This window comes from Brassica napus, chromosome C3 (assembly GCF_020379485.1).
Source record: "Brassica napus cultivar Da-Ae chromosome C3, Da-Ae, whole genome shotgun sequence".
Taxonomy (NCBI): Eukaryota; Viridiplantae; Streptophyta; class Magnoliopsida; order Brassicales; family Brassicaceae; genus Brassica; species Brassica napus.
Window position 1 is genome coordinate 4,720,964 of NC_063446.1, and position 12,945 is coordinate 4,733,908.

The 12,945-nt window shown below is 33.6% G+C and overlaps 2 protein-coding genes and 1 long non-coding RNA gene across 4 annotated transcripts; 1 reads left to right on the forward strand and 2 right to left on the reverse strand.

Annotated features, from left to right (window-relative positions):
* The first annotated feature begins 561 nt into the window (after positions 1 to 561).
* LOC106386614 (inactive beta-amylase 9-like) lies at positions 562 to 3,130 on the forward strand. Of its 2 annotated transcripts, none has more exons than XM_013826443.3 (3): positions 562 to 932; positions 1,140 to 1,625; positions 2,068 to 3,130. In XM_013826443.3, exons 1-3 carry the CDS (start codon positions 696 to 698, stop codon positions 2,938 to 2,940), a joined length of 1,596 nt encoding a protein of 531 aa, XP_013681897.2. In that variant the 5' UTR covers positions 562 to 695; the 3' UTR covers positions 2,941 to 3,130. The 2 variants fall into 2 exon arrangements, with proteins under 2 accessions (XP_013681897.2, XP_013681898.2); XM_013826444.3 differs by having other exon boundaries at positions 569 to 932; positions 1,143 to 1,625.
* Positions 3,131 to 3,838: 708 nt separating this feature from the next.
* LOC106385501 lies at positions 3,839 to 7,637 on the reverse strand. Its single transcript, XM_013825413.3, has 2 exons — positions 6,225 to 7,637; positions 3,839 to 6,126 (listed from the first exon to the last, which is right to left on the reverse strand). Exon 2 carries the CDS (start codon positions 6,117 to 6,119, stop codon positions 4,026 to 4,028), a length of 2,094 nt encoding a protein of 697 aa, XP_013680867.2. The 5' UTR covers positions 6,120 to 6,126; positions 6,225 to 7,637; the 3' UTR covers positions 3,839 to 4,025.
* A 3,094-nt stretch (positions 7,638 to 10,731) lies between these two features.
* Positions 10,732 to 11,463, reverse strand: LOC125584133. The gene is made up of 2 exons (XR_007321134.1): positions 11,061 to 11,463; positions 10,732 to 10,960 (listed from the first exon to the last, which is right to left on the reverse strand). It is a non-coding gene; the product is annotated as an uncharacterized LOC125584133 (long non-coding RNA).
* Positions 11,464 to 12,945: the final 1,482 nt, after the last annotated feature.

A 12,945-nucleotide genomic window follows, 5' to 3' on the forward strand; every position in this document is an offset into this window, starting at 1 on the left:
CCAATTCAAATATTTTCAATTAATGTTTCTTAAAATTATACTCCATCTGTTCCTGAAAGTAAGATTTTCTAAAGTATGCACGCTTATTAAGAATTTAATAAATGTTTATAATTTAATTTATTTTTTACTTTATTATACACTTTCCAATAACTTTCCACCAATGAAATTTAATCAATTCAAATATTCTCAATTAATGTTCCTCAAAAGTATAAAAAAGTACATTAACAATATAAAAAATCTATCTTTGTGAAACAAGAAAAAAATCTAAAACATCTTATTTTCGGGAACGGAGATAGTACAACTTTTCAACATTAACTACCAAAACTACCTTAAAAATTATGTTTTCTCTGTCGTTGACGTAGAAAAAAATATACGTTTCCATTGATAATTCAATTTTCGTGGACGCATTTAGCCATCAATATTGCCATCATTAACGTAGAAAAAACGAAAAGAAAATTATAAGCGGCTACAAGTATGAGAACATTTTTGGTAACGACACGTGGAATGTCCACGAGGGCACAGTTTTTATCCATTAACCTTCTCTTTTCTCATCTTCGTCTCTTATATAAACCAAACCTAACATCCTCAAAACAATCCACAAATCACTTTTGATCTTTATTTCGGATTAAAGGATAAAATCACATTCATCTTTATCCCCTTTGCCTTTTTGATTCTTCGATTTCGCGTAACAAAAAATGGAGGTTTCAGTGATTGGTAACCCTCAAGCGAAGATCTGCCGAGCTGAATTATCCTTCAGGGAGCTCGGGTTTAGACTTGGGTCCGGTGAATCGAGAAATAAAGTTTGTTTCTTGACCCACCAAAGCTCGAAATGGAAGGAGATCAGGATCCGGTGCTCTCCGAGATCCGTGAAATGCGAAGCCATCGTCTCCGATCAAGCTCCGTTTCTGAAACCGACTCCAAACCCTAGATCGGTAACCATTCTCTTCTTCCTTCGATTGCTATTGTTTGAGATCAATTGATTTGTTTCTGAACTCGATTTCAATTGCAAAATTGCGTTTTTCTCTAAATCAGGAGAAAAAGGTCTCTCCTTTTATCCCGTGGGATTGTTATTACCAATATGAGATAAAATTACAAGGGTGTATGTAATTAAAACATGTTTTTTTTTGTCTTTGTTGCAGCAGCTTGAGAGCGTGAAACTATTCGTTGGGCTTCCTCTAGACACAGTTTCAGACTGCAACAACGTGAACCACATGAAAGCTATCACCGCTGGGCTCAAAGCTTTGAAGCTACTCGGCGTTGAGGGAGTTGAGTTACCTGTCTTCTGGGGAGTTGTTGAGAGAGAAGCTGCGGGGAAATACGAATGGTCAGGGTACTTGGCTGTGGCGGAGATTGTTAAGAAGGTTGGACTCAAGCTTCAGGTGTCACTCTCTTTTCATGGGTCCAAAGACCCGGAGATTGGTCTTCCTGACTGGGTGGCAAAGATAGGGGAAGGTGAACCTGGGATGTATTTTACAGACAGATATGGGAAACAGTACAAAGATTGCTTGTCCTTTGGAGTTGATGATGTTCCTGTTCTTGATGGGAAGACTCCTATGGAGGTTTATGGTGGTTTCTGCGAAAGCTTCAAGTCTGCTTTCTCAGATTACATGGGGAACACTATCACGGTATTGTTTTGCACTTGCATTCTCAATAATAATTTAGGCCTGCAGATTCGGTTTCTTCTGTTAGTTCGGGTCGGTCGAATAAATTTTGGTGTGGTTTTTGGTTAGTTCGGTTTCAAAAATTTTACCGAATTTTCGGTTTTGTGGTTAGTTCGGTTAAATTTTCAGCTTAAATTGAATAAAATCTGAAAAATTTCGGTAATTCGGTTTTTTCGATTAGGATTTTGGTTAGTTCGGTTCGATTCGGATTGGAATTTCAGTTAAGATTGATACTGTTTTTTTTTTTAAGAAAACGAACTAACCGATTATCGACCGAAAAAACGAGTTTTTTTTTTTGTTTCCTGATTGAACCGAACTATCAAACCGAACTAACCAAATTCCCAGCCCTACTCAATATGTTTACTCTGGTTTTAGTTTCTGATTTTTTTATTCATTTTGTTTACAGGGAATCACATTAGGTATGGGACCAGACGGAGAGCTAAGATACCCTTCTCATCAACACGAGACTAAGCCTTCTGGTACTGGAGAGTTCCAGTGTTACGACAAACACATGCTTTCAGCTCTCAAACACTACGCCGAGTCATCAGGCAACCCTCTTTGGGGACTCGGTGGTCCACACGACGCTCCTGCTTACGACCAACAGCCTCATTCCACTTCTTTCTTCTCAGACGGCGGGTCATGGGAGTCTCAGTATGGAGATTTCTTCTTGACTTGGTACTCGTCTCTTCTCACCTCCCATGCGGACCGAGTCTTCTCCGTTGCGTCATCAGCATTTGGTGGAAGTGGAGTGTCAGTAAGTGGGAAGTTGCCTCTCTTGCACCAATGGAACAAGCTGAGATCTCAGCCTTCTGAGTTAACTGCTGGGTTCTATAGCTCTAATGGTCACGACAGGTACGAGGCAATCGCAGAGATCTTTGCAAAGAACTCTTGTAGAATGATAATACCTGGAATGGATCTTTCCGACGAGCACCAGTCACTGGCCTCTCTCTCTAGCCCTGAGTCGTTACTTGGTAACATCAAAACGTCATGCAAGAAACAAGGAGTGGTTGTTTCAGGGCAAAACTCTTCTGCTTCTGTCCCTGGTGGGTTTGAGAGGATCGTTGAGAATCTGAAGGATGAGAGTGTAGGAATTGATCTGTTTACTTATCAGAGAATGGGAGCTCTTTTCTTCTCGCCTGAGCATTTCCATGCTTTCACTGTCTTTGTTCGGAACATGAACCAGGTCGAGCTGTCTTCATACGATCAAGCGGGAGAGGATGAGGCTCAGACAGTGAGCTTAGGTTCAGGCACTGGTGCACATAGTTTGCAAACTGCTTGATGAGTATTAATATTTGTACGCAAATAAGAAAGAATGTCTCCTGTTATTTAGCATTTATATAGATTTTGTCGTAATCCTGTACAATTATTTGTATCCATGTACTCATAAAACATGAATCCTGAAGTTTAAGACAGGGATCTCTTGTTTCCTTGTAGTACTCTTAATTCAATTATAACCCTCTTCTATTGTCTAAAGCCTTGTTAGTAACATCTTCAAAGTTTTTATCCACCTCAAGATTTCCTGAGCTTCCTTTGACATTCGGCAATGTTTGTTTAGAACAACTAACTTCATGGAGTTGCTTTCCCCATCCTGAATCTTCTTGCCTTCCTGCATCTCCACTATAATTGAATCCTCTTCTGTTATTGTCTACAGCCTTGTCAATAACAATATAAAACCTTCACAGTTTTATCCACCTCAAAATCTCCAGATTGATTCATATACATTTTCAGGTTCGAGTTTATGGCATTTGACATTGGGTCTTACAGGAGAACGATCAACCAGATGGACTTGCTTGTCTTGAACTTCTTGTACATACAAATGAGCAGTTTGTTGATACATCTGATCAGATAATGTCAACCCTTTAAATCTGTATTCTGGAAGTGACTTAAATATCTGTGTTTCAGAAATTGAAATTGAATGTATGAGTATTTGTTTTAAATATTGTTGGTAGAATACTTTTAGTAAAATTTACAAATCTTTAGTAATTTAAAAAACTATATCAGATCACATGAGTAATGACACAAAAGGCCAACGTTGAGATTACTTCAGCTCAAAGCTCACATATATGCAAGGAGGGCTTCACAAACACTAAACAGAGAACTACTCTCTAATCAAGTGATTAGTAATTAAACACGGAGAGATCCAAACCACTGTTCTTTTCCTAGGCACCATTTCAAGATTCATGAACTTCCATAGATTTAAACCAACAAACGAAAAACATAAATAAAACACTGGATAAAGTCTTTTAAGTTTTAAAGGTTTTAGATCTTAAACCAAGAACAAACCTTGAGTCAGAATCCACCAAAAAGCTAATATAAAGGGACTTTATCCTTCTCTGACACCCGTTGCTCAACGCTCTTGTCACCTCACAATACAGATACTGCTGTAGAATCAAGTTCAAAAAGCTCTTTCAACTCTCCATCTACCTCCTTTATCACCCGGGAAGCAGCAATCTGATGAGAGAATCTCAGCACTTTCAACTTTGGGATTGTAAATATCACCTCATCCCCATCATCAAAATCACGTGGCCTACTCTCAGCTGCTCCAAAAACTCTCTTCCTCTCTTCATCTCCATTAAACTGCAACGCAGGCTCCAGCGCTAACACCTTATAGTCCAAGGCGTCATCAAGAACTTCGACAATGACGTAGTCCTCATAGGTTTCTTCAAGGAAACCATTCCAGAATCTGTATATCGCCCACACTTGGCCAACCTTAGGCAGAATGGTATACGTATATTCATTTCCTTCCATGGAGGTTTGAGGCACCATCAGATGTGAAAAGTTATTAGGAGCGAGTGCTACATGAACTCTAGTCACCAAGAAAGTTCCACAACTAACATGCAGTTTCTTGTCCTCCCAAGGGATGATGACTTCCCCAGGTAAACGCTTGGGCTTTAACCGAAAGGAGACTATTTTGTAAACTGGAGCCTGCTCAAATGTTTGAGTCACACTGATCTTATGGATCCTACAGTAGTCCCTAGGCATGTTGTCATTGCATCCGATGTATGACCAGATCTGACCAGTTTTAAAAACCTTTCCGTTTATAGGAAAGCAGAGAGCTTCTGGCTTTGGAGGTGCAAACTCTGGTAATAGATGTGAAGGGACGGTTACCTCTTCGATTGTTGCAGGTAACGCAGCTTGGTCCAGCTCGTAAGCATACTTTGGCAGACCTTTGACGTCAACTCCAGTCAGTTTGAAGGAAGGGATCCTATGGGAGAATCGGTACAAACTGTGAGGTGATATGTGCAATGTCTCTGCATCACCAGTTCCCATTCGGAAGAAAACACTTGCAAAGCATTTTGCTTTATGCAAGAATGCAACAGATACACCAGCAGCTTCAGTGCAATAATAATCTGACAAAATCTCCACAAACTCATACTCATATTTGCGGTGAGAATCTGGCTCTGAAGACCAGTTCATATCCCAGTTCTTGAATAGAGCCCAAGTCTCTCCTTTTCTTGGAGAAAGAGTGATGTGACCAGAGTTGCTTCCTTCGTTGCAGTGGATAACATGTGAGAATAACGAACGCTCTTGAGTGTTCTCATTCTTCCCAAGCCTGAACTGACTAGTAGAAACAGGCAAGTCTTCTTCAAACCACTGGATCTCTTTCTCATCATCAGGATCCGGCTCTAGATATGTGATCCTAAGCCCAAAAGAAGGAACTGAAACTTTTCTGATGAGAGCATACTGTCTAGGAACCTTATCAGTTGTGTCATAGATAGCCCAAACCTGGCCAACTGCAAAGTTTACTTCCTCCCTCAGCTTATCAAAGTCGTTAAACTTCAGACCAGCAATCTTTGGTTGTACATCACCTCCTGAACTTGAATCACGTAAACCAAAGTTGTTATCCACCTTAGCATCCCCAGAGCTTGACGCTTCATCTCCATTACCATTGAATCCTCTTCTGTTATTGTCTACAGCGCTACCAATAACACCATCAGGCTTGCTGTGATTTTGAGATAAAGCAGCAACCTCTTCTTCCCTCTTTCTCTTCTCACCAACAACCTTCACATCACATCTCGAACCAGGAGAGCTTTTCTTTCCAGAGACAGACGCAGCCTCGTTCTTACACATGGATCTAAACTCTTGGAACCATTTGTTGAACAGAACCTCGCCTGATCTCGCAAGCACTTCCATCGCAATGGTTTCCTCCCTGCAACTCGGACAAACGAACCATTTGTCTAAATACACTCTAAGATAACGATGTCTACACCCACAGTTTCGACACGTAGTCCAAAAGCTTGGACCGGAACTGGAAGGAGCAACCGGATGGTGCTGATGTGTTTCACGGAGCATTTGACTCAATATCCTTTTAGGTGTACTGTCTTTAGACGAAAGGCCTTGAAGAGGGGTCTCACGCGCGGTGAAGTTCTTGTTACAACATCGACATCTTGTCTGTTTGCTGACGAAGCTTCTATGTAATCTGTAACACACGGAACAGAATGGACACGTGAGATCCATCTTCGTGCTGTAGAAGAAGAATACATATTATTAGTAAGAACCCTAACCTAAAGCAATCGTCTTTATATACTAAGGAACCCTAGATTGAGATATTAAGGAGCTCACTCTGTCTAAGAAGAGGCCGATGTCGGAGTGCACAGCGGCGAATGTTCCGTCGTCTTTGGAGGAGCATGAAAAAATCTCACTCTTTTACAGTTGTGATATTCCCTTTTCACGGAGGTGAAAAAGCTCTGTTCCCAATTCATTTTGGCGGGAAAATAGTTGACGAGAAGAATGTAAATGGGCTAACGAATATTATTGGGCCTAGAATGCCCAGATAATCATTTTGAATTTTCATATGTCAAAAAGTAAACATATTAACCAACCAGTGTTTTTAAAACCGGACCGACCCGATGGTTAGACCGGATTCGACTATGAACCGATTATATAGCCGGATTGGGTTTAGTAATTGGTTCGACCATGAACCGACCACGTAGATAGATTGGATTTCAAAATTATTAAACCAATAAAAACCACTAAACCTATCAAAAATCTATAAACCATCAATTAAACATAAAACTAACTTATATTTATAATGTTTTATGTTTAAAACTTATTTATATTTTAGTTACGTATCATATTTAATAACATTGCTTTAAAATTTATATACTAAAAATATATTAAACCAAAGTATTAAACCAAATTTGACCAGATCGAACCATATTGAACCATGACCCAAAAAAATCCGGTTCGGCTTCCGGTCCGGTTTTAAAAACACTGATATTAACACAGATCCGGCGAAATATAGCTTCCTTCTTTCAAAATGCAGTAAAAAATATTCTAAATTTGTACTTACATTCTCAAGTTGGTCTACTCTTGTTTTTTTTTTTCTACAAAGGATTTCAAATTAAAAATTTGAATGTTTACATGAATAAATAGATAGAAAAAGTTTGCATGAATAAACTTCATGACAGATAACATTTCTAACCTATCGTTCTCAAATTTTTTTTTTTTGACAGATTTACTTCAACTTGAGAGATTTAATTGAGATTCGACTGATTTATTTTTCTTTTGGCCACAGATTTACTACATTTTGACAGATTTAATTATAATTTGATAAATCTATTTTCTTTAGGCCACATAGTTACTTAATTCTAATAGATTTAATTAGGATTTGATAGATTTATTTTTCCTTTATTGACAAATTTATTTAATTTTAAAATTTTTAATTAGGATTTGATAGACTTGTTTTTTTATTTTGACCACAAATTGGTTAAAATTAATAACAGTAACAACCTAGTTAACTCTTTTAAAAATCGAAACCAGAACTATTTTAGACCCGAAACCATTTTTGCTTCATTTCTTAGTGTGTTCACTACTTCAGCTACATGTAAGAAAAGAGTACCCAACGCCTCCACTCAAAGAAATTAGACTCATCAAAAGGAAAAATAATGTGTCCTTTTTATGTAAGAACACACTGTAGCAAGGGTTGTTTGTGATAAAAGACAACGCAGGAACCAAAAGACGTTTAACAAGGAATCATTTATTTCAGAAGAAAGAAGCAAATGAATTGCATATGTATATATATAATCAGTTTTCGCGTATAAACAAAGTGCAAAAAAAAAACACAGGGAAAATGGAAACTTAGTAGCCATCCTTGAGATCGTTTACAAAGTCGTAAAGATTGGAGTGACAGTCTCCAACGGTCATACCCTTGGTCATGAAACCATGCTTGGACTTTTAGGCTGTCTATTTGTGCTGATTGTCTCTCCTACAGATTTAACTGCAGCCTTGAACTCATCGTTCTTCTCCATAGTTTGAACTCTTCAGCACACCTTGACTAATGGATGTGCTCCCCACACAGATGTAGCCTCTTTCTTATGACTGTTCCGGTCGAAAGTCTAACACCAACTGAACGACAAAGTGAGTAGTAAAAGAGAACTAGATTTTAATCCGCGCTTTAAAAGCGCGAGATAAATGTTTGTTCGAATAATAATTTACTGCAAATTAGAAATTTTATACATATGTGTGTTTTATATAATTTTTAAAAAATATATATATGATTAAATTAAAATTTCCATAAATATAATTTTATGAGAATAAGATAATTCCTTTATATACCCACCCCAGATAATTTTACTTATACTTTAAAGCTTAAAATTATAGCATGAATTTATCTTTAACTTTTTATATCGGTCAAAATTTATTTAATTATAATAGAAATTAACTATATGTAATTCTACCCGTCTCATACTTGATAAATATTTTCATTATTATAAAATAATCCGCAAAAAATTGTAATTGTTAAACATAACCTATAGTTTGATGTAACCTATAATCAAATAATATTAATATCAACATAATTTAGTATTGTATTTTTATCAAATTAATATTTTAATATTCTAATATTCTAATTTGAAAATGTAAAATATAAAATTGATTAGTCTAGATATCTTACTTTAATATTTTATTTTAATAAGTTGAAGTAGTTTTTAAAATTCATGAATATATGTTATTCTGTATATATAATTATTTTGAATTTTAAAATTTATAAAATATTTAATAAATGGATTAAGTAATTTTATGTTTATTAATTGGTCTATCAGTTTAATTATGAATATGAATTATGTATATATAAATATTATAGAAATTCTGTTTCTTATTCTACAAATAAAAAATGAATTAATATTCATATATAACTATATTTAATATTAATTCCGAATTTATTATTTAAATATATATATATATATACATTTAAATAAAAACTATTGAAAGATATTTCTAAATGTAATCTTAGAAAAATATACTTAAGAATATCTTTTAGATATCTTATTTTGAAAATATTAAAATAATATATTAGATTATAGTACATATTTGATAGTAACTAAGTTACTTGTATAAGAAATAATAGGAAGTTAAATAATATAATGGTCCAAATATGACTTTCTGTAAATAGTTTTTTAAGATTTTTTTGTTTTAATAGTATAGACTAGTCTAGAACCAGCGCTAAATTTGGATTATGACTTTTTCTATTTTGATTTACAAAATTAAAATTAAAATAATAATGACAAATTTTGAGATGATAGTGTTATGTTATTTTTTTTCCTTTTTGTGATGTTTATTTGAGTTTTAGATCAAATATTTTGGTTTGTACCTATTTTCAAGGTGATGATGATCGTATGATTCGTATCAATATAGGATTATTTTATCAGTTACAATGTAAATATTATATTTAAATATTTTGTATAACACTTTTTCTTGACATCCGATCTTTACTTTATGACTTATAAAATCATGACAAATTTAAATGCAACATAACATGGAATAGACAATACTTGAATTAATTACGGTTGTTACTCAATTGGACTTTCTAAATATAAAAAATATCCTATTTAACAGGGAATCATTTTAGTAACTGAAATATAATAAATGTATTTACAATGCTCTAACTACGGTTACATGTTTTATTGGATCTTTTAAAATTTAATGAAAACTTTTTACCGGTCGATAAAAAAATAGTACTCTAAATTAATATAGTAGATACGTTACCATGTAGACTAGAAATTTAAAGACTGATACTGAGATGAGGCAAAAACGAATCAAAACATCACAAGAATCATTGTGGAGTCCTTGATCTCTATGGACTTGTGTGAAACGCTGGATCTATAACTCTTTCGGGTCTTACAGAAGGTACATACTGGACACAGTATGACACCAAATAGCATAAAACAATACAGTAAACCGAAATTCAAATAAAAAAGAAACTGCATTATTTGTAAGAGTGTTGCATCACGAGGTTCATTGTCGATCTCCGAAGGAAAAAAAAAAGTTTGCTCTCACCTCAATGAATATATACCGAAATTGAGACTAGACAGAGTTAGGGTTTTCTTTGTTCGTGCAGCCTCGACGGAGAAATCGATGGTCGTAGTAGAATCGCATGAACCCTAAATGCGAGTTTTTAGAGAGAAAGATGTTTTAATTTGGATTCATCGAGCATATTTTTAAATATATATGCTTTGATTTTTCAGTTTTACTTGTTAATAAAAAAAGAGAGAAAATGGCATTATGGTAGTAACTGTCAGTAACAATGGTTTTGTGTCTTTAACCTTATTAAAGAGCATGTCTAAGATTACTCAGAGTTAATCTTGTAATTAACTAAGAAATAAGAGTTAATCTGAATAATTTTCTCTACAAAAAACAATATAATTCTGCGGTTTAAAAGCGCAGATCAAAATATAATAACCAGTTATATTTTCAGGCTCCAAAAAGTTTCTTATTGCTAATGATGCACGAGCAAAGATACTGAAATTTTTACATATCACTCAGCTCAGTAAAGACCCCCCCCCCCCATCAAGTTGTGTTGCCATTGACTATAAGCAATCATCATCTCTTCATGTTAAATTCTTATTGTCTTACATTTTTCATGGTTATGTGAACTTGTATGACTGGAAGTCAGAGTAATTTGTGACTTTTGATTAATTACATAATTTAAATTTTTAATACAAAGTTGTATTCTGATATAATTTTATTTTTCTCATAAATATTTTTTTAAAATATTATTACATGGATTGAATCAAACTATTTCAATCTAATAATTTTGATTTATTTCAATTCTTGATCCTATATTGACATAAAGCATGAAAGTTGTTGATGTTACTTTCAAACAAATGCCAATACATTTTATAAGATTATTTTATTCTGAACGCAGACTACTTATCTGTGACAACAACATTTGTTCGGTTCACACCTGTCATAAAAATAATTCCACTGGTAACAAAACTGTGAGCACCCATATCGCCCTGCTACATCACACGGCGTTGAGATCTGGAAGCACACTACAGTCGCCCAATTGATTCCATAATCTATTTATGTGAATAAAATTATTAAACCAATAAGTATATTAATCAAAAAGAATGAAATTGTACATATAATTAAAAATGTAGTATAAAAATAAATTGTTACCAGGCGTACTAGCAGGGGTAGTAGCCATAGTTGTCGTATGACAATCAACAAAAGATATGATGAAAAAAGTAGTGAAAACAAACAGAACTAAAGTTTTCATAGCGAAGACCATTTTATAAGTAAATTTAAAACTCTGTTGTAAGATATTCAGTTTAACGTTTTTTTGTTTGGTGTGTGTTTTCTTTACTTTTTCTGATTATATATATAGTGAAACATACACATTATAATTAAATATTTTCTTGGTCAAATATAGATAAGAGAATATAACATTTCCTTTTATTTCAAATTTAAGAGATTTTTGGTCAAATTATAATCCAAGAATTAACTATAGAGAGACACAAATCTATTTATAAATATAAGAAAATTGTTATAATTTGAACGGTCTATGATTTTAATTTTAATTTAATTTTAATTTATTATAATTTGATCTAAAATAAAAGGTAAGACTAAATAATGATTTATGGTATTAATTGTCAAAATTATAGAAAGAATAATAATGTTAGATTAATTATTCTTTTATATATTATAAACTATATAAAATAATGAACAAAAAACATTTTTATATATTCACCACTATATATATATATCTTATATATATCAATTATAGGAAAAAAACTTAAATATATTTATATCAATAACTACTACAAAAAATATATATTCAGCAAACTAATTGACTTAAACCTCATAACCTTTTTATTTATTCATCCACTATATATATCTTTTAAAAGTAATGTCAACTAGAAGTTCACATCGTTGAGTTTATATTTTATGAAAGGAGAAGAACACAAAAAGGATGTTGGTTTTCTCAAAGAAGAATCAAAAGTTGAATTAGAGATATTTTCGTTATATTGGTAATTACAAAATTTATCCAACAACTATGAATGAGTAAACCGCCAAATATAGTTTTTATAGAGGACAAAATAAAATATAAACCGGAGATAAATATCCTATAAATGTTAATTAAAAATTATTTAAAAAGATGTAAACTCAATTTTGTATCAATTACATTTTGAAATTGTTGAGGTGTCACTTTTAAGAATTTTTTTGTGCACGTGTCAGCTTAAGAATCATTCTTTATCAAAATACAACTACCCATAAATTCCTAGAATAATTATGTTTGCCATTTAATATTTTCTTAGTCGACCCACATTTTCTAAAGCTATCTAACAACTTAAGTTTATACATGAAAGTTTATACCTTGCGTATAAAGCACCAAGAGTCTGTTAATGTTGATTTTCTCAGTCGTATAAAGCACGAAAAATATAAAGCACCAGAAATCTGTCGTTTTCTTCTTCTCTTTAACATTCACAACTTAAACTGACATTGCTTATTGTGACCAGTGATGATCAGACCTCCCTTCTAATCATCCTCTACCTACAATGAGTACATAGATTAATCTTAATGATTTTAAATCTCATGGTTGTTATAAGGGATAATTGCTGTCTCTTTGTGTCTGAATAGTGTGACGACAGAGCAAAATTCCAGTAATCATGCGGAACAATGAGTGAAAAAAAATCACAGAGCAATATTTCAAGTTCACGTTGTGTAGATAACAAAGCATGTAATTTTCAGAACATTATGTACGAAACTAAACAGAACTACATCAGAAACCAAAGGTTCCACACAGGAAATGTTATTGTACAAATACCATGGTGACTATGATTTAGGACGTGATTGATTATAGAGAAGATCAACCACTGTAATAGAACTATGCTACACAAGTTTTAGTTAGTCTTTTTCACATATCAATTTCAGTGACTATATTGTATATGTATTATAACGTGGTTTTACCAGAAAAAAAAAATCAATCATAACGTGGAATTCATCATCACAGGGCCCTTGCTTCTATACAAAATAATTGTATATAAATGATACATGTACATTA

Bases quoted from the DNA above. Each gene is read 5' to 3' on its own strand.
- LOC106385501 (XM_013825413.3), bottom strand. From the start codon at position 6,119: ATGGATCTCACGTGTCCATTCTGTTCCGTGTGTTACAGATTACATAGA.
- LOC106386614 (XM_013826443.3), top strand. From the start codon at position 696: ATGGAGGTTTCAGTGATTGGTAACCCTCAAGCGAAGATCTGCCGAGCT. The intron at 933-1,139 runs GTAACCATTCTC...TCTTTGTTGCAG, and splicing joins CGACTCCAAACCCTAGATCG to CAGCTTGAGAGCGTGAAACT. The intron at 1,626-2,067 runs GTATTGTTTTGC...TTTTGTTTACAG, and splicing joins ACATGGGGAACACTATCACG to GGAATCACATTAGGTATGGG.